Consider the following 20,556-nt stretch of genomic DNA (forward strand, 5'->3'; position numbering starts at 1 on the left):
TCTCTCCCCCTCCTGTGTCTTTCTCTCTCCCCTCTCCTTTCTCTCTCCCTCTTCCTCCTTCTCCCTCTCTCTTTGCTCTTTTTTTCTTGCTGAGGGAAAGAACCAGAATGGAATGCTCTCACATTCTCTGTACAGACCTTTGGTGTAAACCTGTGTGGCCTCCCCAACCTTGGCCTCTGACAATGCTATCATTTCGGCTGAGAATCTTGCAGCTTTTCCTCCCAGGGCAGCTGGTCAGATTCAGAGCGACAGACCTATGCGAGTTCATAGGTCATGGCTGGTGGGAGCTGGAGGGGCGTGTACAAATGTTCTCCTGGCTTTCTGCCGCCTCGCAGCTCTGCTGTGCCTGACAGTACCATGGGTCCTTTAATGAGCTATACCTGACAGTATAGATCACAGAGATATGGCTTTCGTTATATTTTATAGGTATTCTGGAGGGGGTTGTTTTAATGGACGAAGAGGACAAAATAGCTCCCATCTCTCATGGGACAGCGCAACAGAAAGGACCATGGCGTCTGCCTCGTGGGACCGATAGCTTGGCAGAGTGGGCCTCCTGGATCTCCTTCTGCTCTCTGCCAATTTACCCAGTTTTTAAAGTTTTTATTGTGAGGATCAGCTCTCAGAGTTTCTACTACAAAACACAGTGCCCCAGAAATGACTGGGCACAAATGCAACCTATACAGAATTCTTGCACCTTCAGAAATAAACACCAAATAAAATGTTCTAAGGTGAATTAAGTCACTCCCTTCCAATCTGGCTCGGGTTATAAAGGTGTCAAGTTTATCGACCTTCCCCTCACAGAGGGGGCAGAGAAATGGAAAGTTGGTCTTCCTCGGTCTTCCTTGGTCTAAATGACTACCCAAATAACTGTAAATTTCTATATAAATTTACCCTCTCTTTTAGGAAAACCAACGACCATGTGCGGACGCAAATCTCCAGGCTCAGTCTGGGCACAGTCTCCCATTAGCCATACAGTGTCAAGGCTTAATTTTTTTTAACTTTTTAATGGAGTATAGTTAACAAAACAGCATACTGATAATGAGTACGTTGCAATGAAACCACTCTCCGCAAACAGAGCCCGGAGCAAGAAACTTGACCTGAGCACACTGAATATAAACTCAGGTGGTCTCCCACAGAGCTTCCCTTTCCCTCAGGGACAGTCTGAGCCTGTCCTGCAGCCCGGTGGGTTTGAGGTGGGTGAAGACATCCAGGCTTCAGCATGCCCGCTCAGTAAACCCTTCACTGCCTACTGGAGAGTGCTTTTAGCTACTGATCTGGTTACCTTCCGGAAGCTGCCTAAGTTAGACCTTCCATGGATCTGCCCTACTAATCGGGCACCACAGCTGGAACAGCGGTTTCTGCACACAGGTGCACGTAGGTACCAACTGACAAAGACCATGCACACTTTTGTTTGCACAGTTACAAGACAGGTGAGAGTGGAGGGCTGGGGCTGGAGGGAGTTGCTGTCTGAAAAAGTTCAAGGTAAGAGAAACTTGCCTCCAAATTGAGACTGTCTCCTGTCTTTGTCAAGGTTTTCCTGAAATTGCATCTGAACAAGAATCTACCTCCTTCGATTGAACTTGACAAAAGCTTGGTAGACAACACTTGAGAAACACATCAACTCTGTCACCGTGCCCGACCACAATGTCTGAACGTAGGATGTGCTGTCCGGGTCCCACGGGAACTGTTTTTTCTTTCCACTACAGGCCAGTATCTGAGATTGGAAACTCTGCCCATGATGCAGAGTTCAACATCCTGTGTCCTCCTCAGGAAGGTCCTCGGGGGGCGTGGCCGGACACGCTCCTCCAGCTAATGGTTGCTGGGTTTTCTTAAGCATAACTGACTCCGGCTGATCCCACGGCTTGTCTCTGTCTCGCTTGTGCCGTAACGTATGATAAAGCTTCTTTTTTTCTCTCTGGTTTTCGTTTCCCACAGATAAAGTTTTCCCAGATTGTATACAACTTTTCCTTCTCATACACAGGCTAAAACTACCAGAAAACAATAAGGAGAATAGTATATAAATAAATAAATAGTAAATAAATAATAAATAGAAGTGAATCCATAGAAACGCCCCACATCTGTACATTGGAAGTGACGGCTTAAGTCAGATGTTTGATTTTTCCCTTTTTTTCATCCACGTCAAAGGCAGGATTACAACAAGGCATTGTTAGTTGTGGTGGGCAAACTGGAGTGTCTGCTGACATAACAAATTAGGTTTGTTAAGGCCTTTGTCTATGTACAGTTTATAGGAATACAGAAGCCAGATTGGTCAAGGAGAGAGGTTGAGGACCATGAAGCAGTAAATACCAAAAAAATAATAAACAAACAAACAAACAAACAAATAAATAGTAAGTAAAAGGAGAAAGAAACAAACCACAGGGAGAGGAAGAGACAATGCCAGAAGCAAATTAACACTGTCTGTGGATGGAGAAGTACACACTGCCTCCCCCGAGAGCCGCTCCTGGTCCTATTCACACTGTCAGAGCAGAGGACAGCAAGGTCATGACGTCAGCGGCAGTTAAGAGGTTCATCGTGTCGGCCAGTCTGAGGAGTGTCTTGGGAGGACGGTCTGGGGAGGAGGAGGACCCTAGCCTAGGATATCCAGGTAGACGGGTGATGCCTTGGCCAAGTTCTGAAGGAGGGTGTGGATGCTCTTGATGTTCTTTCTCGTGTGTGGCTCTCGCTGCCAGCACCCCAGCATTAGCTCGTACACCTCCTGGGGACATGTTCGAGGCCGCTGAAGGACTCTGCCCTGGGTGATGCATTCTATCACCTGGAGGGAGACCAGAGAGGCAGGATTAGCAGGGCAAAAGCCAAGCATGTGGGAAAGGTCCATGCGCAGGATGGAGGAGCCAGAAAGGGCCTCTCCTTTCTTTAACTCTTTAAAAGGTCAAGCCAGATCATGATGCTTACCTCTGGATAGTCTGTGCTTATACAGACACAGGTGTGTGCTGATTAAATTGTGACAATTAGCAAGTGCATCTTAACCATTTGCCAAGACAAGGGGCTGATACAGTCACCTGGTAGAATAACTTTTAGCCCCTTGTAATTAAGAAAGGCTTTTATGAAAGGTTAGGAGGGAGGAGCTCAAAGTTTCCCAGCCTGATCTTCCCCTTACAGACTTCTAGTGAGAGAGACAGGGTTTTTGTTTATAGGTGTAGTCTTGCTATATAGCCCAGACTGGCCTTGAACCCATGACTCTCTTGCCTCAGCCTCAGAGGAAGCCCTCTCACTGTTTTCTCACAAGGAAGAGAGCCAACGTGATTTCACAAAACTGGTATAGGCACAATTTATTCACAAAGGGTTATCTAAATCCACACAGAAAGTCCTACGTGCTTCAGGTTTTGCCAGCTGAGGGTAGAGCCTGAATTACTTTTGTGAGGTGCTGACTGACAGGGACGCCCTGACAGCCGAAGTGACTAGGCTCACTGGATATCAGAGCCGAGTTTAAAAACACAGGCATTGGATGTGAGAGAGACTAGAAACACCTGACAGAGGTGCTACATCTCAACACAGAAGCACTGCTGGCTCTCTGTATCCAAGGGCTCCAGATGTGCACCCAAACAGCAGCAGACTGGAAATACGTGAGGAGAACAACATCTGTCCTGAGCGCGTGCAGATGCTCCTCTTGTCATTGCTCCCTAAACAACTGCATGAGTGCTACTCATATTTCACATCGTGTTTGTGTGTGACGCTCCTGTGAGTAAGATGGAGATGACCCACGTGAAAGGAGATGCCCAGGCCACTTGTGGATTGTACATTATTATTCTGTATTAGGAATCTGAGTGTTCTAAATTTGGCTGGGGGTGGTGGCTCTTGGAACCAATCCCCCATGATTTCAACAGGTAACTATATTTCACAAAGGAATTGGAATAGGCAAACAACGCTTGAGTTTTTCACCAGTAGCTAATGTTCTGGCAGATTCTGAAGAGAGGGAGGTCATGGTAACTTCTCTGAAATGGTGCAGGGACTCCTCAGACTGAGGGGCACCAGCTGGTGAAGCTGCCCTTAATTTGTTGGACGAACAATGTAAAATTATTCCTCAGCCCTGTCATTGGAAGGAGTGAGGTTGGGTCAGAAAACACAGCGCTTCTCTTTCTTCAGTCAATCTCTGGGGAGAGCTTTGGACTCAAACAAAGCCACCTGTAACCAAGTCCTGGTTCCCAGCTCTTTCTCTCTCTCTCTCTCTCTCTCTCTCTCTCTCTCTCTCTCTCTCTCTCTTTCGTGTGTATGTGGTGTGTGTGTGTGTGTGTGTGTGTGTGTGTGTGTGGTGTGTGTGTGTGGTGTGTGGTGTGTGTGTGTGGTGTGTGTGTTGTGTGTGTGGTGTGTGTGATGTGTGTGTGGTGTGGTGTGTATGTGTGTGTGGTGTGTGGTGTGTGTGTGTGGTGTGGTGTGTGTGTGTGTGTGTGTGTGTGTGCATTGCAGATTGCAGGGTGGGATCTCTCCCAAACAATCACCCACCTCGTTGTTTGATAGCTGGTACCAGGGCTGCTTGCCGTAGGTAAAGATCTCCCACAGCACGACTCCCAGGCTCCAGACGTCACTCTCGGTGGTGAATTTCCTGTACATGATGCTCTCTGGGGGCATCCATCGGATGGGTAACATTGTGTGGCCACCGACCTGTCGGGATGGCATCAATAGGCATGTCAGTCATTTGGAACCAGTGTGGAAGGTTACCTCGGGGGAGGTGGCTCTTTCGAGGGACACTCAGGCAATGGAGTTGGAGGGTAAAGAATGGTCAAAACAATGTTTTAAATGTTCTTTGCAATTCTCCTTTCCTTGAAGCCAAAGGAGAGCAGAGGGCATTCAGTTGACATCCATTTTGGATTAATAAGAGCCCTCATGTACTTTCTGTTGGGAGGATCACCTGTCCATTAATCAATCTGATAATTTTGACCAAGATAACAAAAAAGGGTTCTTCATCCCAGCCTAGTGGTGCCAGGATGGATGTTACTGTTCCCATTTTACTGACAAGCCACCAAGGCGCATGAGCTAAGTTTCTGTACTCAGAACTTTAGATTCTCCTCTATGATCAGGTGATGCTCCTTAGTTTATTAACACCAACAGATAAGCTTAATTTTTAAAGAAAAATACCCATCTTAGTAAAAACAGAAGCCCCAGCATCACCTGGAGTTAGCGTCAGTGTAGCCATAGAAACTTGATGATGTAATCCTGGCAATCCCCTGGCACTGCCGAGGCCATGGACACTCGACAGCCTGAATTAGACATGGCTCAAGATGAACAGCTCATAGAAGCACTGCCCAGCTTTCATTTTTAATCTCTATTAGTGACTTTTTATACAAAGGAAATGGGCCTGCCCATGAGTCTGACGACATCTCCTCCGAAAGCCATAACCCATGTAACACAAATCCTGACCAAGAGGAAGTACAGTGCAGTACAGTACAGCCTGGAATCCCTACCTGACTGACCCTCCATCTCTGTGAGCAGAACACTGACCACAAGAAGCTGGTGAAGTACATGGAGGGCCCAACCTTTCCCAGTGCTCAGAAGGACTCATGGCCCACGGGTATACAATGCCCCAGGGTCTGACGGCCTTGGCCTCCACAAAGTAAAGACTGCTCTGGACAGGCACAGACTGGTTCTGATGCTTCCCAAGCCTGGTACACATACCCTCCCCCTGGCCGTATTCCAGAAAGGTCTGAGTACACTGTCACACACATTTTCTAGTATTTGCTCCTGCAGCGCAGGACTCCTGTCTCTGTGACAGTCTCTCAGGACATACTCGGAAAGCTGTCCACAGCTTACAGCCATCTGCCCTCTGCTCCACCGAGTTTCAGGAGCACACACGGTGCTTCACTGAACTCTGATGGTGAGACTGCATCACCGGTTAGCCTTTGCCCAAGGTGACATGTTGACACATGGGACAGACAAGTCTAAGGTATAGCTGTCCCCCTGGTCTTTTTCAGTCACACAGCAGACATTAGCTGGGGACCTCGTAAGGCCCTAAAGACAGTACGTCTCATTGCCATAAAAGACAGATCTCCAGGGGTTACAGTGAGCCTTTCAGAGTGACCTGTCACGAGCTGTGGCTTTGTCTTCTGGCTGTGCCAAGTCCTACTGTTAATGCATCTGAAGAGGAGAACCTTATACAAGAAGGTCAAGTGTCTGCTAATATTAGGGTTAGAGACGGGCACCTGTCTTTCAGTTCCTTCCTCTGCAGTTCTTTCCATAAGAACCATTTATGAATGTGCTTCTCAGAAATCCTGAAAGGGGGGTGGTGGTGGCGCACACATTTAATCCCAGCACTTGGGAGACAGAGGCAGGCATATTTCTGAGTTCCAGGCCAGCCTGGTCTACAGAGTGAGTTCCAGGACAGCCATGACTACACAGAGAAACCCTGTCTCAAAAAAACCAACCAACCAACCAACCAACCAACCAACCAACCAACCAACAAACAAAAAAATTCCTGAAAGGCAAAAGGCTCAAAAAAAAAGTCACTCAACTGCATGGTAGAGGAGCCAGCAAAGCCTGGAACTAGATGAGATTTTGATGGAAAAAAAAATATAATCGTTTGTTCTGTGGAAACACTCAAGTTACAGTCCAGTTTGTGATCAGCACACACTGAAGTGTGAACCAGAGTGTTGGGTTTTGCACACCAGCCCCTAGGAGTACAAGCTGCCTCAGGATCCTTGAGTCCTGCCTCACCAGCCTGTAGCTTGGCCCTTCTTGGAGATTCAAATCACAGATCATGCTCAAGCATCTGAGATGTTCAACAAACGAGAAGAGATTTAACTTTTTCAGTTAGAGCACAAATATATATCACTATATATTTGTGGGAGGGAGGCCTTCTAGAGCCAGACGTCTGCACACTTCGGGGTGTGCTGAGAACGTCCAAGCTTCCTTTTGTTTCTTGAGTACCTACAATGCCATGCTGTGTTCATCACCAATTTGTGACCAGAGACTTTGGACTCTTTTGGCTGTTTCCAACATGGACGATGCTGACCGGTAGTAACACTGTTCTGTGTCCTAGTTTCTCTAAACTGTGGGTGAGAATCAGCATGAGGGACTCCCATGTTCCTCTGCTTCCAGTGACTTCAAGGCTACACTGATTCTAGCCCCAAGTGGACAGAGGCTCTGTCCTGATTTGCTAATGGCCAAAGAAAAGGCTCTTGGTTCCCGACACTCAAGTCTCCATTTACAGGTCTCCCCATCATGACATTTCTTTGCTTGAGATCTTTGGGCCAGATTTCTTTTTCCTTTTTCTCTTTATTTCTTTCCAGGTTCTCTGTGGGAATTCCACACATGTTCTATAGAGAATGCTTTCTTCTGTTTTCAGACGTGTGAGTGATGTGATTGTCTAACGAGAGTTCATGCAGGAGCCAGGAGTCTTCTCGGCCCACTTAGAACAATCCTGCACACAGCCCTTTGTGGTTCTTTCCTCGGATGTTCAGGCATGTCACAAGAATAGACCCACTAAAGAAACAGTCACAGTGGTAGCAAATTACTGTCATATTTTTATTGTAGACACTCCATGGCTTTCAGAAGTACAGTCTGCTCACAGCAGAGTGCAGGGAGCCATTTGTTCTGAGCTGTACTGCCTGGGAACCTGCCCTCCTGTCCTTGCTTAAATATTTGTGAGACTGAATTTAGTTTTCAAGTATGGCACTGGGAGTCTGAATTCCTGCCTCTGGTTGCCCACTGGCCAGGGCTGCTGGGAGATGTTCCAAGAGTTAGGTTGAAGCAGGCTGAGTACCCTTCACCGTGGGCAGGCTGGGGAAGAAATGAGGAGACGAACACCCAGCTAGCAGCAGAGCTGACTGAGACGTGCGATGTAGAAACTGTTTCTAGTTCCTGATGTGTTACAAGCAACCATCCTGGGCTGTTTCCTGTTGTTCTGATTGGTTAAATGCATAGGGTTAGGGTAGCCCTCTGATGCTTCCAGTACGACATGCTATGGTCTGTTACTACAAGCCACCACTTTGCATTGCTAATCGTCCATTCCCAGATGGTATCTCACCCTCTGCAAAGAATCTCCATTCAATTATCCCAGTGTATCTGGAGATGATATTGGCTTGCTTGCCCAGAGCCAGATGCGAACTGATTTCACTTTATTCTGATGGTTTTCTTGATGGTCAAACACATGTTCTATGTACAGTCAGAAAGCTGAGTCATGGATGCTCACCCAGGGAAAACTTATTCATACTTTTTGCAATGTCTGATCTCCCTATAACCAAAGTTCTTTTCAAGTTGGGTTCATGCACCATTTTTTCAAGGAAGCCTTCCTTCTGTAGCTCCTTGGCTGTTCAGTGCCCCTCGTGTAGCTACGAGAACACTTCAGTTGCTGCCATCTGCTAAGGCATTACCTTTCCCAAAAGGAACATCACTAATAAAGTCAGCTGATGGGGTTGTTGGTGAACAAAGATGGGTTTTTACAAGTGCTGCTGCTTCTGGAGAACGTTTCATGGTATGTTTTTTTATGAGGGATTAGTATTTGCTACTCTCTGTTCCGAGTCCAATTCCTTCTTTTAACAATAGATCAAACAAAGCCTTAGTTTAGATGCAGAGAAAGTCATTTTTATTTGTTGTTTGATGTTGGGGGGTGGGTAAGTACTGGGGTTGGTTAGAGAGATGGTTCAGAGGTTAAGAACTAATCCTGCTCTTGCAGAGGTTGTAAGTTCAGTCCTAGCCTGTAATTCCAGATCAAGGGGCATTAATGTCTCTGACCTCTGTGAACACCAGCACTCATGTGTCTGTGTGCATGAATGCACATATACACACACAACTAAAGTATACTTTTTTTTAAAGGTTTAATTGATGAGATTCTTAATTTCTTAAGACCACAGGTCTGCAAGTAAGGACTCTCTAAGGTGTTCTAGAAACCCTGTTCTCAGAACAATGACCACACAGTGCTCTTGCTACAGAGTTGGGTGGACTCCATCAAGAAAGGAAGTCTAGGAAGATTTCTTGCTTCAAAATTTCGGGCATAGTGATCGTAACCTGGTCACCAGGTCTCCACTCCTTCTAAGGCTGGAGCAAAAGGAAAGCACCTGAAGAAGGCCAGTGAAACCATGAATCATGAAAAGAACTTACGATGAAGGCTGTCAATCACGTCAGCATTGCTAGACATGTCTGAGGTCCAAGGACAAGATACATGAAGCAAGCCGAGAACCATGCTACATCAAGAAAAGCAGAGCACCCCCTGGTTTTGATAGTGATTAACACAGAGTATCTGAGTATTAAAATAAAATTACAGGTATGTTTTTGAGCCAACTCTATCAACTTGAAAAGTATTTTAAAAAGAAAGAAACAAACAAACTCTGGAGAAAATAAAGTTCTTTTGAATAAGAATTCATGATTTTACTATTTTAAAATCACAATGGCATATCCATTACAACTACATAATTTATTTTTTTAAAGACATATTTATTTTCACTTTATGTATAGTGGATGTTTTACTTCCACTTATGCCTGTTCACCATGTGCATGCAGTGCCAGTAGAGGCCAGAGGAGGGCGCCAGATTCCCTAGGTCTGGATTTACAAATGGTTGTGAGCTGCCCTTTGGTTACTGGGAACACACCCAAGTCCTTTGCAAGAGCAACAAATGCTTCTAACAGTTCAGCCTCCGAAATTTACTTCTTGCCTAAGGAATTCACAGGATATGGTCTGTAGTCATTAGCCGTTGTAAATTGTGAGAAGTTCCGTGTGACTTAACAAGCTCCTTCTCTCCATTCGGAGACTAAGATTTGGTGAGATTAAAGTGTAAGTATAAACTAGTGACCAAGATCAGTGTTCTACATCTCCTCTTCATGCTGACAGCTTAGGCTTTTTTTTCATTCTTTCTTGCCTTGCACGTGCATACACACACACACACACACACACACACACACACACACACACACAATATCTTTATCTGTGGCCACAGTGAGTAAGGCATGCACAGACCATTCCCCAGACGCAATGAGAGATGGAAGAGGTGAAGCCATTAGCCATTCCAGTCAGTTGGCTTCTCTCAAAGTGCAGTGCCGCCCCACCCTCTTGGTTCATATTCACTCTTCTTCTCCACAGCCCCTGTTCTCAGGAATGCTAGCTGTCAGTCAGTCCAGGACCAGTTCTGATCCTTGGCATCTTTCCTAAGATATCTCTGGTGTGAATGGCAGTTCAACTATCGGGACAATACTTAGTATCCTCCAGCTTGTCTCTTGTCTCCTCACGCAGAAATTCTCAGCCCTACCATCCAGTTTCCTGATGGATTCCATTCTGTGTTTAGTGAAGGCTCAGAGGGAGGCAAGAACAGACCAATGCCAATACCTAGCTCGCTCTGAAATCACAGGTGTTTGAAGACAAGCTATGCTGACCTGCGACCTTCTAAACTTGACCAACAAAGACCAATGATGCCTGGGGGGCCACTTTCAGCTGTGGTATTTACTCACCAAGTGACTGACAACTTGTTTGGAAGCCAGACATCTGACTCCCTCAGAAACAAGCTGGCCAAAGGGCAAGCCCCATTAAGAGATGATAGATAGGCTGCCAGAGGCTTTTGGTTGCATTAAATATTGAAAGGGCTCCTGGACCGCCATATCATGCGCAGGCATGACTGCTTTGCTCTGGCAATCTCCCCCAGCCTGTTTCTTAAAAATTTAATAAAAGCTGTAAACTTTAAGCAACAGTTGGGCCTCATTTGCTCACCATGGAAGGCATCTGTGTTAGCGTTAGAAGGTTAAACACAGGGGAGCCAAGCAAGGTCTTCCCCCTGAAGAAGAGCCTAGGAGGAGTCTTGCGGTTGGACTGTGGGCTGTGACTACATCCAGGAGGATGAGGGTTCTGTCAGGAAGTGTGAGATAGGGCTCCCACAAGGCTGGTATTGAGTGGAGGAATACCACCAGGAGAGAAATTCAGTCCTGTTTTTAACTCCTCAGTGAAGCAACCCCTGGTCATCCAGGTGAAGTTCTGGTGCTGGTCTGACCACCCTACCCTCTCTTGTACATCCAAAGCTGATTATAACCAACCCTGAAACTGCTGATATTTAAAACCTTGAATATTTATGTTTACGTCTTCACATTTATAGAAACAATCTGGTCATAGCATAGTGACTTGAAGGCCAAGTACTGTTGCATTAGTCAGAGAAGATGTCTGCAAACTTGTTGTTAATGATAGTGTTTTCCAAATGCCTTTTTCACAACTGCATCATCTCTGTCCAGCCAGAATGAGGCAGGCTGTTGTACGGATTGAAGAACACCACACACTGCCACTGCTGCCCTCTGACACTCAGATGCTAGGAGATGAGCCACACTCAGAACATTGCTTTCACTGCAGACTTTACATACAAGAAATGGAGTCCAGTCTCTCTCCTCAGCAGTGCCTCCTTCAGAGGCTGCTGTGGTCCAGAGGAACTGAGCAGCTCTGGGAACTAGAAGGTGAGCCATTATGACTCAGCATCTAAGTCTGTGGCCTTTTGTAAGATTATCATGGTCCAAGCGGATACCTGCTGACCCCACGGACCCTGCTGACCTTGCTGATCTCACTGGCTCCATTGATGCTGTCATTTTAGATTGGGATCAGATCATTCACAGTGGAGGTGGTAGGCCAGGCTCTGCCCTTGGCTCTGCCCAAGTTCCCTCAGGGTACCTAAGGGAGACTGGGAAGACCCTGGAATGTCCTAACAAGAATGGACAAAGCATGATGGCTGCCTGGAGAACCCATTACCTCAAGTAACCCATAGTTTAGGGCTGGCCTGTGGGCCATTGGCTTGCTCATAGTCTAAAGGGCCTAAAGTCCTTGGTTTGAGCTGATACGATGTCTTCTTGTTTCACATTCAGCTTTGGGGCAAAGAGGTGCATCTTCTCCCATTAGAGTGTAGCTGCAGTCATAGTGATGTCAAGAAATCAGGTTTGGATCTAGAAACAAGAATTCTTTAAGTAAAGCGAGATTGAGGGCTGGAGAGATGGTTCCGTGATTAGGAGGACTTATTGCTTTTCCATAGGAGCCAGGATTGGTTCCCAGCACCCACATGGAGGCTCACAATCATGTCACCCCAGTTCCAGGGGATCGGATGCCCCCTTCTGACCGACTGTGAGCACTGTACATATGTGCACTCACGTTGATGCAAACATTCAGTATGCACTCTGTTAAGCTTCATCTTTAAATGTTCAATGTTTCTAAACCATTTTTCCTTCATGAACATTGTGGTTTCCAACCCAAGAGACCAAGTGATATTTAGCGCAGGATGTTTTCATGGTGACAAGCCACAGGGATGGGCAGGGTTCCGAGGAAAGGCTGGAAAGCTGCAGAGGTGTATACCTGCAGCCTTCTCTGTGTTAAGGTCACTGTGTTGTAGTGGTTGTGTGACAGATTTTAGTGTGAAGTGTTGCTATCAGATAATCCAGATAGGATGGCATCTTTTTGTTTGTTTGTTTTGTTTTTTTGAGACAGGGTTTCTCTGTGTAGCCCTGGCTGTCCTGTCACTCTGTACCAAAAGAGTCTCGGAGAGGGAATCAATTATTTCGTATTTCAGTTTGTAGCTCATCATCTGCAGGATTCATTGCAGAAACTCCCGGCAGAAAGCTGGAACATTGACTGGAGAGGCCACTGCTGATTGCTGCTTGCTGGCTTGCTCCTCATGGCTTGCTCAGCCTGCTTTCTTAGAGAACCAGGACCACCCTGTCATTGCCCTGAACTGAGCATTCTGCATCAAACATTAATTTAAAAAGTGCCACACAGCTCTGCCTACAGGTCAATTTTATGGAGGCATTCTCTCAATTGAGGCTCCCCTCTCTCAGAGGACAAAACTCCTGGCATCACAGGTGAAATTCCAGGTAGCAAGGATTGATGACAGAATAGAAGTAGAAAGGAGGTGGGGGTGGTGGAAGGCTTCTCCATATGAGAGGCATTCCCCATGTCTTTAACACGAGCTGAGTTTACTGTAATGAACACAGCACAGGCTGAGTGAAAAGACACCACTATTAGCCCCAGGCTTAGCCAGTGCGGGAAACTTAACCAGAATCTACTTCTGTCATGAAATCAAGATGGAGACAACACACTAGAGCCAGAGAAAAGGGCATGGCCTCTTTCCTTTTGCTGGGGAAGTCTAATTTGATATAGACACTAAGCCATGTCCACCTGAGTCTAACAGTAACAGGGGAGCTTTCTCTAGGAACCCACATGTCAACTTGTCATGGTTATGGTTCTCTTGGTACATACATACATACATACATACACACATATGTATATATAATGCTTAGAGATCATCATGATGCATACAAGGGATACATGAGCCCTTATGATGCTCTCAAGATCATAACTCAGTTACTAAGCGCCTGATTTGTGTGTGCCATGCTCTGTGTTAAAGACATGAACCACATCTAGAACATGCTTTTCTATGTCTCTTTAGATGTACCTACAAATCAAACATATCAATAAAAGTGCATATATTACAATGCTTGGATGTTTTGCCATGATAAAATGGGGCTCAGTTTCTGGCAAATGGCTTTTCTGCTCACAGCAGTGACTTTCTATTTTTTCTTTCTAAGAAAAAGCTATGTGGTGTAGCTTTCCACCGCTTCCCACCAAGGCAACCCGATACTTCAGGAAGGAGAAAAAAGAGGGGGAAGTTTATGGGTGGTGTGGTGTGTGGCTTTAAAAACCCTTACATTTCATTTTTAACACTTGGTGTAACTATTGAATTAAACATCATAATGCATCATGAAAAATATGTTTTGTCCCCAAGTCCTAGTTAAAATGGATGTTTTATATGCAGGTACCATGTTTATTCTTTGTCTTTCTGACTCCCTGAATGAGGCATGACTCTTGCTGCAGAAGTACTAACCAGAAGAGAGCAGGCAGGTACTGCTGTCCACAGACCTGTTTCCTGTTCTGCTGCAGCCACTAGCTAGGTGCTATAACTTAGATCTTAAATGATTGGCAAAGGCCCGAGTGTCTTGTGCTTGGTCTCCAGCTTAAGATGCTCCTGGGAGGTAGTGACCTAAAGGTAGAAACCTTTAGGAGGCGGGGCCTGGTGTGGGAGAGGTCACTGGGTGTGTGCCTTTGAGAGGAGTATTGGGACCCAAGGCTTTTCCTCTCTGTCTCTCTGTCTCTCTGTCTCTCTGTCTCTCTGTCTCTCTGTCTCTCTTCTCTCTCTCTCTCTTCCTTCCCCTCCTTTGCTTCCCAGCTACTATGAGGTAAACAAGTTACCTTTACCATGTCTCCCATCATGGTGTATGAGCATACCATAGACCACCAGCTGTTGGACCATCTCCCACCATGGTGTATGAGCATGTCATAGACCACCAGATGTTGGACCAAGGGACCATGGACCAAACCTCTAAACCCATGAGCCAGAATATAGTTCCTTTTTCTAAGTTGTTCAATTCCTGTGTCTGTGTCGCGAGGAAATACAATTTACATATGAGGTGAATCTGAGTAGTTACTTAAGGTACTGCAGTAACTTCATTGCGTTGAGAAAGGAACACACCTGTAAGTCCGAATCTGACCTGCAACTCCCCGCTAGGGCAAGTTCTAAAGAGACGTTAGACTGCTGTAAGGTCAGCAGCAAACCAAAGCACCCACTCAGGAAACATGGCCTAATGGTAAAATCTCAGCACCAAGACTGGACATGTATGTTTTCATCATGCACAGATGCATGCTTATACCTATTTATAAAGTATTGAGGCTGAACTTACTACTTGTGGAATAGCTGACAGTCTGTATGATCTTTTAAACCATTTTGCATCCAAACCAAAGTTTCATTGTATGGAATTTTCCATTTTTGATGTCATGTCATCACTTAAAATGTTTTGGATTTTCCTCAAGATTCTAGCATGAAGGGAGGAGGTAGGCGTGAAGTCACACTTTCAACTGAGAAGCAGTTGACTACTGATGCATGCTGGGAAAGGGAGAGTCTGTTTCTTTAAGGGTGTGGCCCTCGGTAGGTCTACCACACTCAGTAGGTCCACCACATTTTTAGCAAATGGCCACATATCCAAGAGAGAACACAGGTTGTATGTAGTGTGTGTGTGTGTGTGTGTGTGTGTGTGTGTGTGTGTGATGGTTTGTGTATGATTGTCCCAGGGAGTGGCACTCTTAGGAGGTGTGGCCTTGTTGGAGTAGGTGAGTCACTGTGGGCGTGGGCTTTAAGACCCTCATTCTAGCTGCCTGGAAGTCAGTCTTCTGCTAGCAGCCTTCAGATGAAGATGTAGAACTCTCAGCTCCTCCTGCACCATGCCTGCCTGGATGCTGCCATGCTCCTGCCTTGATGATAATGGACTGAACCTCTGAACCTGTAAGCCAGCCCCAGTTAAATGTTGTTCTGTATAAGACTTGCCTTGGTCATGTTGTCTGTTCACAACAGTGAAACCGTAACTAAGACAGTGTGGGAGCAGGAGAGTATGATTAAAATATGACATTCTCAAAGAACTAATAAAAAAGGAGGGAAGATATTTTTAGATTTTCAGATCAGGATGTCCAACCTGTATGCATACAAAGCTTGCTGTGTCTGGGTAGAATTTAAGGCAGATTACTTTATATTAAGGAGCTTCCAACAAACTCACAGCCTGTGATCTAGAAGACTCATTGTTCACTATGGACGGGAACCACCACATGGACCCCCAAGTCAGCAGCCATAGTGAGGAACCAAGAGGACAGGGAGAGACAGGTGTTTTCTGTTCACTAACTTCCTCCGTCTGTCACTCTTCTGCTTCTGCCTCTCTGCTTGCCTTCCCTAAGTCCACCAGGTCACATGATTAGCTATGCAAGCCAGCTAAGGCCATTATCAGCACTGACCCAGCACAGTCTACAGTGGTATCACGACCTACATCCATAACTTGTGCCTTGCTTGGGAAGAAGTGGTAGGCTCTGGGAGGCAAAGTAGGTTGACTATATTGCTACCCTCTCTCCTACCTCTGGAAAGATGGAGGGCTGTAGGGGGAGCCTGTTGCTATAGACCCTCTCCCCAATTGGTGTGCATGTATCTATGGTGGTTTGAATGAAAATGGCTCCCATAATTACCAAACTTATAAATCCTTTGATTAACATTTTAAAAAAATCATATAAAAGCAAAAAGGAAAGGGGGGCATGGGACAGGGGTGTTCTAGGGAGGGGAAATGTGGAAAGGGGATGGCATCTTAAATGTAAATAAAATATAAAATAAAAAAATAAATAAAAAAAAAGAAAATGGCTCCCATAACCTCATAGGGAGGGGCATTATTGAAGGTGTGGCCTGGTTTGGAAGAAGTGTGTCACTGGGGGTGAGGAAGGTTTGAGAAGCTCAAGCCAGCCCGTTCTCTCTCTCTCTCTCTCTCTCTCTCTCTCTCTCTCTCTCTCTCTCTCTCTCCTTCGTGCTGCCTGCAGATTCAGGTACAGAACAGCTCCTCTCCAGCACTGTGTCTGCCTTTATGCTGCCATTCCTCCTGCCACGCTGATGGTGGACTGAACCTCTGAACTGTAAGCCAGGCCCAGTTAAATGCTTTTCCTTATAAGCATCGTCATGGTCATGGTACCTCTTCACATTAATAGAACCCTAAGAAAGACAGTGCCCTTCCACTTCTTGGAACTCACAATTACTAAGACATCCTCCTTTGATTTTCTCTGGCACTTCTCTTGGCCATTCCAGATTGGGAGGCCCTCCCTATACGTGGCCTTAATCATCCCGACCATTTCACCCCAATATTCTGCCAGTATGTGGTTATGTCTCTACTGGGGTCACCATTTCACCTTTAACACAATTTGAGCTGACTCTGGGGAAGAAAGTTACCATTTCTGCACCCAATGGGTAGGAAGGATGGCCTGGTGCTGGAGTCAGGATCAGCCAGCATCTTTCCCTGTGCCTCTTCCTTCCCAATCTTCAGTCCTTTCTGGGTTCCTCTGATCACTTTCCTTCAGCTTCCCTCCCAAGGTCCCCATGCTCTGCCATCATACATTGCTTCTGCTGAATCTTCTATTTAGATCACTGGCATTTAGAATGCTATATTTGCTTGTTAAAGTCTTCTTGAATCCATTTACAAAAATAGCTTTCATGAAACATATAAAGGTCTCTCCGTACAAGCCGCTCATCTCTGAGCACAGACTCAGGGATACGGTTCTTTTCAGCCCTAAATTTGTCTGTGGAGATGGAGACAAGAACACTCTCAGAATATCAGGGTTGACAGATGCAAAAAAGCCATGGCAAATTATCCAGAAACTCTGGGTAAGAGCACTGGTGATCCTCAATCTAAAAATTAAAAACATGAGGGTACGAGGTCTTCTATTTTTTTTCATTGGAGATCTGTCTCCTCTTGACCCTGAGATTAAACTAGACACACACACACACACACACACACACACACACACACACACACAGAGAGAGAGAGAGAGAGAGAGAGAGAGAGAGAGAGAGAGAGAGAGAGAGACGTACAAACACACCATTTGGATTCCTGTTTCTTCCTTTCTTCTTCATCCTCTTTAAAACTCCCATTGAGACTAAATCCTTGCTCCGGTGGGAGCCCTTGAAGTCATTGCTAAGTCCTTGAGTCTATATTTAAGCCTCTGTGTTGCATGATCCCTTGCTGCAAGGGATCCCCTCAATCTTCAGTTGATCTGAAGAAGCATTGAGCACCAGCAGCAAGTCCCCCCCACACTGCTGTGTTCTTTGAGCTACGTGGATATAGTGGTCTGCCAACCGATGTGCTGGCTTGTTCCTTTTTTCTTTGTGGTACAAGGGATTAAACCTGGGGCCTTACAGATAAATGCTGGGTAAGTGTTCTGTTGCTGAGCTATATTCTGAGGCCCCTGTCTGACTTTTGCTGTCTGTAACGTACCCACAACACAACAGGAAGGCACTCTTAGGAAAGGTAAACCCGAGTTTGTCCTCTTCTTTTGACAGGTCTTCACCAGCTTCCAATGTGCTTGTAATAAAATCTGACCACTTTATAGGACTCCTAAATTCCTGCCTGGCACCGACATGGCTCAGCTCTGTCTCTGTCACCTCCTGTACTACCTGTACTGGTTGGTTTTGTGTGTCAACCTGACACAAGCTGGAGTTACCACAGAGAAAGGAACCTCCCTTGAGGAAATGCCTCCATGAGATCCAGCTGTAAGGCATTTTCTCAATTAGTGCTCAAGGGTGGGAGGGCCAAGCCCATTGTGGGTGGTGCCATCCCTGGGCTGGTGGTCCTACATTCTATAAGAAAGCAGGATGAGCAAGCCAGGGGAAGCAAGCAAGTGAGCAGCACCCTCCATGGCCTCTGCATCGACTCCTGCCTCCAAGTTCTTGTCCTGTGTGAGTTCCTGTCCTGACTTCTTTTGGTGATGAACAGCAATGTGGAAGTATAAGCTGAATAAACCCTTTCCTCCCCAACTTGCTTCTTGGTCATGTTGTTCTGTGCAGGAATAGAAACCCTGATTAAGACATTCCCCAACTCACCAAGCTTCAGCCACACCAGTTCCCATTTCCTCCCTTCTGTCTTGCACTTAGGATTGCTAGAGCTGTTCCTTGTGTATGGTCTTTGTCTCTGTCCACCTCTGGAGTAGGTTCAAAACTTTCCAGCTGCTCAGTGATCCTTGCTGCTGCCCTCCCCGCCCATGAGGATGCTGCCCATGGCTCTACAGTGGCTGTTGGAATGGATGTGTGCATGCAGCTTTCATAGAACTATCTGGAAGGTGCTTGTATTCATGACATTTCAGTCGCTGTGATAAAGTGCCCTGGCAAAATAACTAAAGGAAGAAAGAGTGGTTTGGGTTTGTTTGGTTTGGTTTGGTTTACAGTTCCAGGTCCTAGTGGTTTAGCATCCAGAATGGCAGGGATGAAATAGCAAGGCAGCAGAGGCAGGAAGCTGCCTAGCACATTTTTCTCTTCACACAGGAAGCAGAGAAATGGAGCAGAAAGTGGGTAAGGCCACACAGCCTCAAAGTCTAACACCAGTGATGAATGCTAGCAGGGCTAAGCACCTCAAACTTTCCATAACCTTCCTGAACAGTGCCACCAACTGGGAACCAAGTGTCCAATACGTGACCCCATGGGGGCATCGCTCCTGCAAACCACAATGATATCCATCACCACAATCTTCATCCTTTTATTCTTTCCCCAGGGCATCATCAGAGGTGGTGCCTAAGTCATGTGCTGCACTCTGCTGTCAACCCCAGATCCCAGTGTCTCTTGGCACACAACACCAGGTATGGAGACCTTTAAGATCCTCAACCAGGTACAAGCCAGGAGTCATACTATCAGACGCTTTGACCCACAAAAGAATCTTTGCGTTTTTATTTTAATTATTTAGTTCATGAATGTTTTGCCTTCGTGTATATTTCTGCACAGCGCATGTGTGTGCCCTGTATGTCAGTCAGCCTGAGCCTGACGGTCTTGTCTGCATTCTCCACAGAAAGGGCCCTGCCTTCTGGGTCAGAATTCCACCCTTATAAAAGTACTCACGGGCCTTGGAGTCACCTAGAATCCTACAATCTTATTTTTGGGGATGTTCTTGGGAAGGGGGACAGCTGAGTGAGAGAAATGGAGCCAGCCACTGGTCTTTTGCTGGAATATTTCTGAAGACAGGTAACCTATTTCTCCCTCTTTCTAAGCCCCGATCCCCAACCTGAAACCACATAAGCAACTCCAGGTGTCCTCTGAAGTAGATCTGGAATCACATTAGAGTCTCAACTCAGACAACAAGCTTCTGCTCAGACAATGGCTGTGATGTAAAAGAGACAAGGTGTAGAGAGACAGCAACAGGGACTGAAGTCTAAGCTCTTTCCGTAGAAGGAGGGATGAGGGTGTTTCTCAGGGGAAAGTGGCCTCTGCAGAAGGTGTCTAGGTTTGAGACACCTTGTCTGGCTGAGCAAGCTCACAGAGCTGTGAGGAGATACAGCCACAGTGAAGCAGACCCATTTGTGTTCTCTCCTCAGTGCTCCTCGATATACATATACACATATACACACACATACACACTTACATACACATACACACACATACACACACATACACACATACATACACACATATACATATTTGCAGGCTGGGGTACTAGAAGGAGAAGCATTAAATCTGATATAAGAATGAACTTTAAGGTTGAAGTTCATTGCTATCATGGCCAATGGTAAGCTGAGTATCTTAGGAGTCTATGAGTGGACTGTCATTGGAAGACAGTTTGGCTGATCTTACTTCTCCATGTTTACACAAAACACGGAGCTCCATTTCTCTTGCTCAGCTGTCCCCCTTCTCAAGAACATCCCCAAAGATAAGATTGTAGGATTCCAGGTGATTCCAGGACCCATGTGTACTTTTATAAGGGTGGGATTCTGACCCAGCCGGCAGGGCCCTTTCCATGGTACTCATATGTATAAAATAAATAAAAAAATCTTTAAAGAAAACCTTTCTATTTGTATGTGTATGCACTTTGCCTGCATATGCCCATGCATATCATGGACAGGCAGTACCCACTGAGGCCAGAAGAGAGCAGGATCCCCTGAAGCTGGAATTATACATGGTTGTGAGCTACCATGTGGGTACAGGGAATTGAACCCAGGTTCTCTGAAAGAGCAGAAAGTGTTTCTAACCCCTGGCCCAAGTATTAGACTCTTAATAGGTAGTATAGGGCAAGAGAGGCTTTGTAACTAACAAGAGGGCTCAC

The 20,556-nt window shown here is 45.9% G+C and overlaps 1 protein-coding gene across 2 annotated transcripts in view; it reads right to left on the bottom strand.

Annotated features, from left to right (window-relative positions):
* Window positions 1-996: 996 nt before the first annotated feature.
* The window catches only part of Ntrk2 (neurotrophic receptor tyrosine kinase 2), a 306,311-nt gene continuing 286,751 nt past the window's right edge, over window positions 997-20,556 (bottom strand). Inside the window, exons 17-18 of one of the 2 annotated variants that reach the window (XM_034509751.1) lie at window positions 4,462-4,620; window positions 997-2,773 (exon numbers count right to left, since the gene is read on the bottom strand). In XM_034509751.1, coding sequence (XP_034365642.1) covers window positions 2,588-2,773; window positions 4,462-4,620 — 345 coding nt within the window. In that variant the 3' untranslated portion in view covers window positions 997-2,587. The remainder of the gene's footprint in view (window positions 2,774-4,461; window positions 4,621-20,556) is intronic. The other variant, XM_076938898.1, reaches the window with a different exon arrangement.

Source organism: Arvicanthis niloticus, chromosome 8 (genome assembly GCF_011762505.2).
Source record: "Arvicanthis niloticus isolate mArvNil1 chromosome 8, mArvNil1.pat.X, whole genome shotgun sequence".
Taxonomy (NCBI): domain Eukaryota; kingdom Metazoa; phylum Chordata; class Mammalia; order Rodentia; family Muridae; genus Arvicanthis; species Arvicanthis niloticus.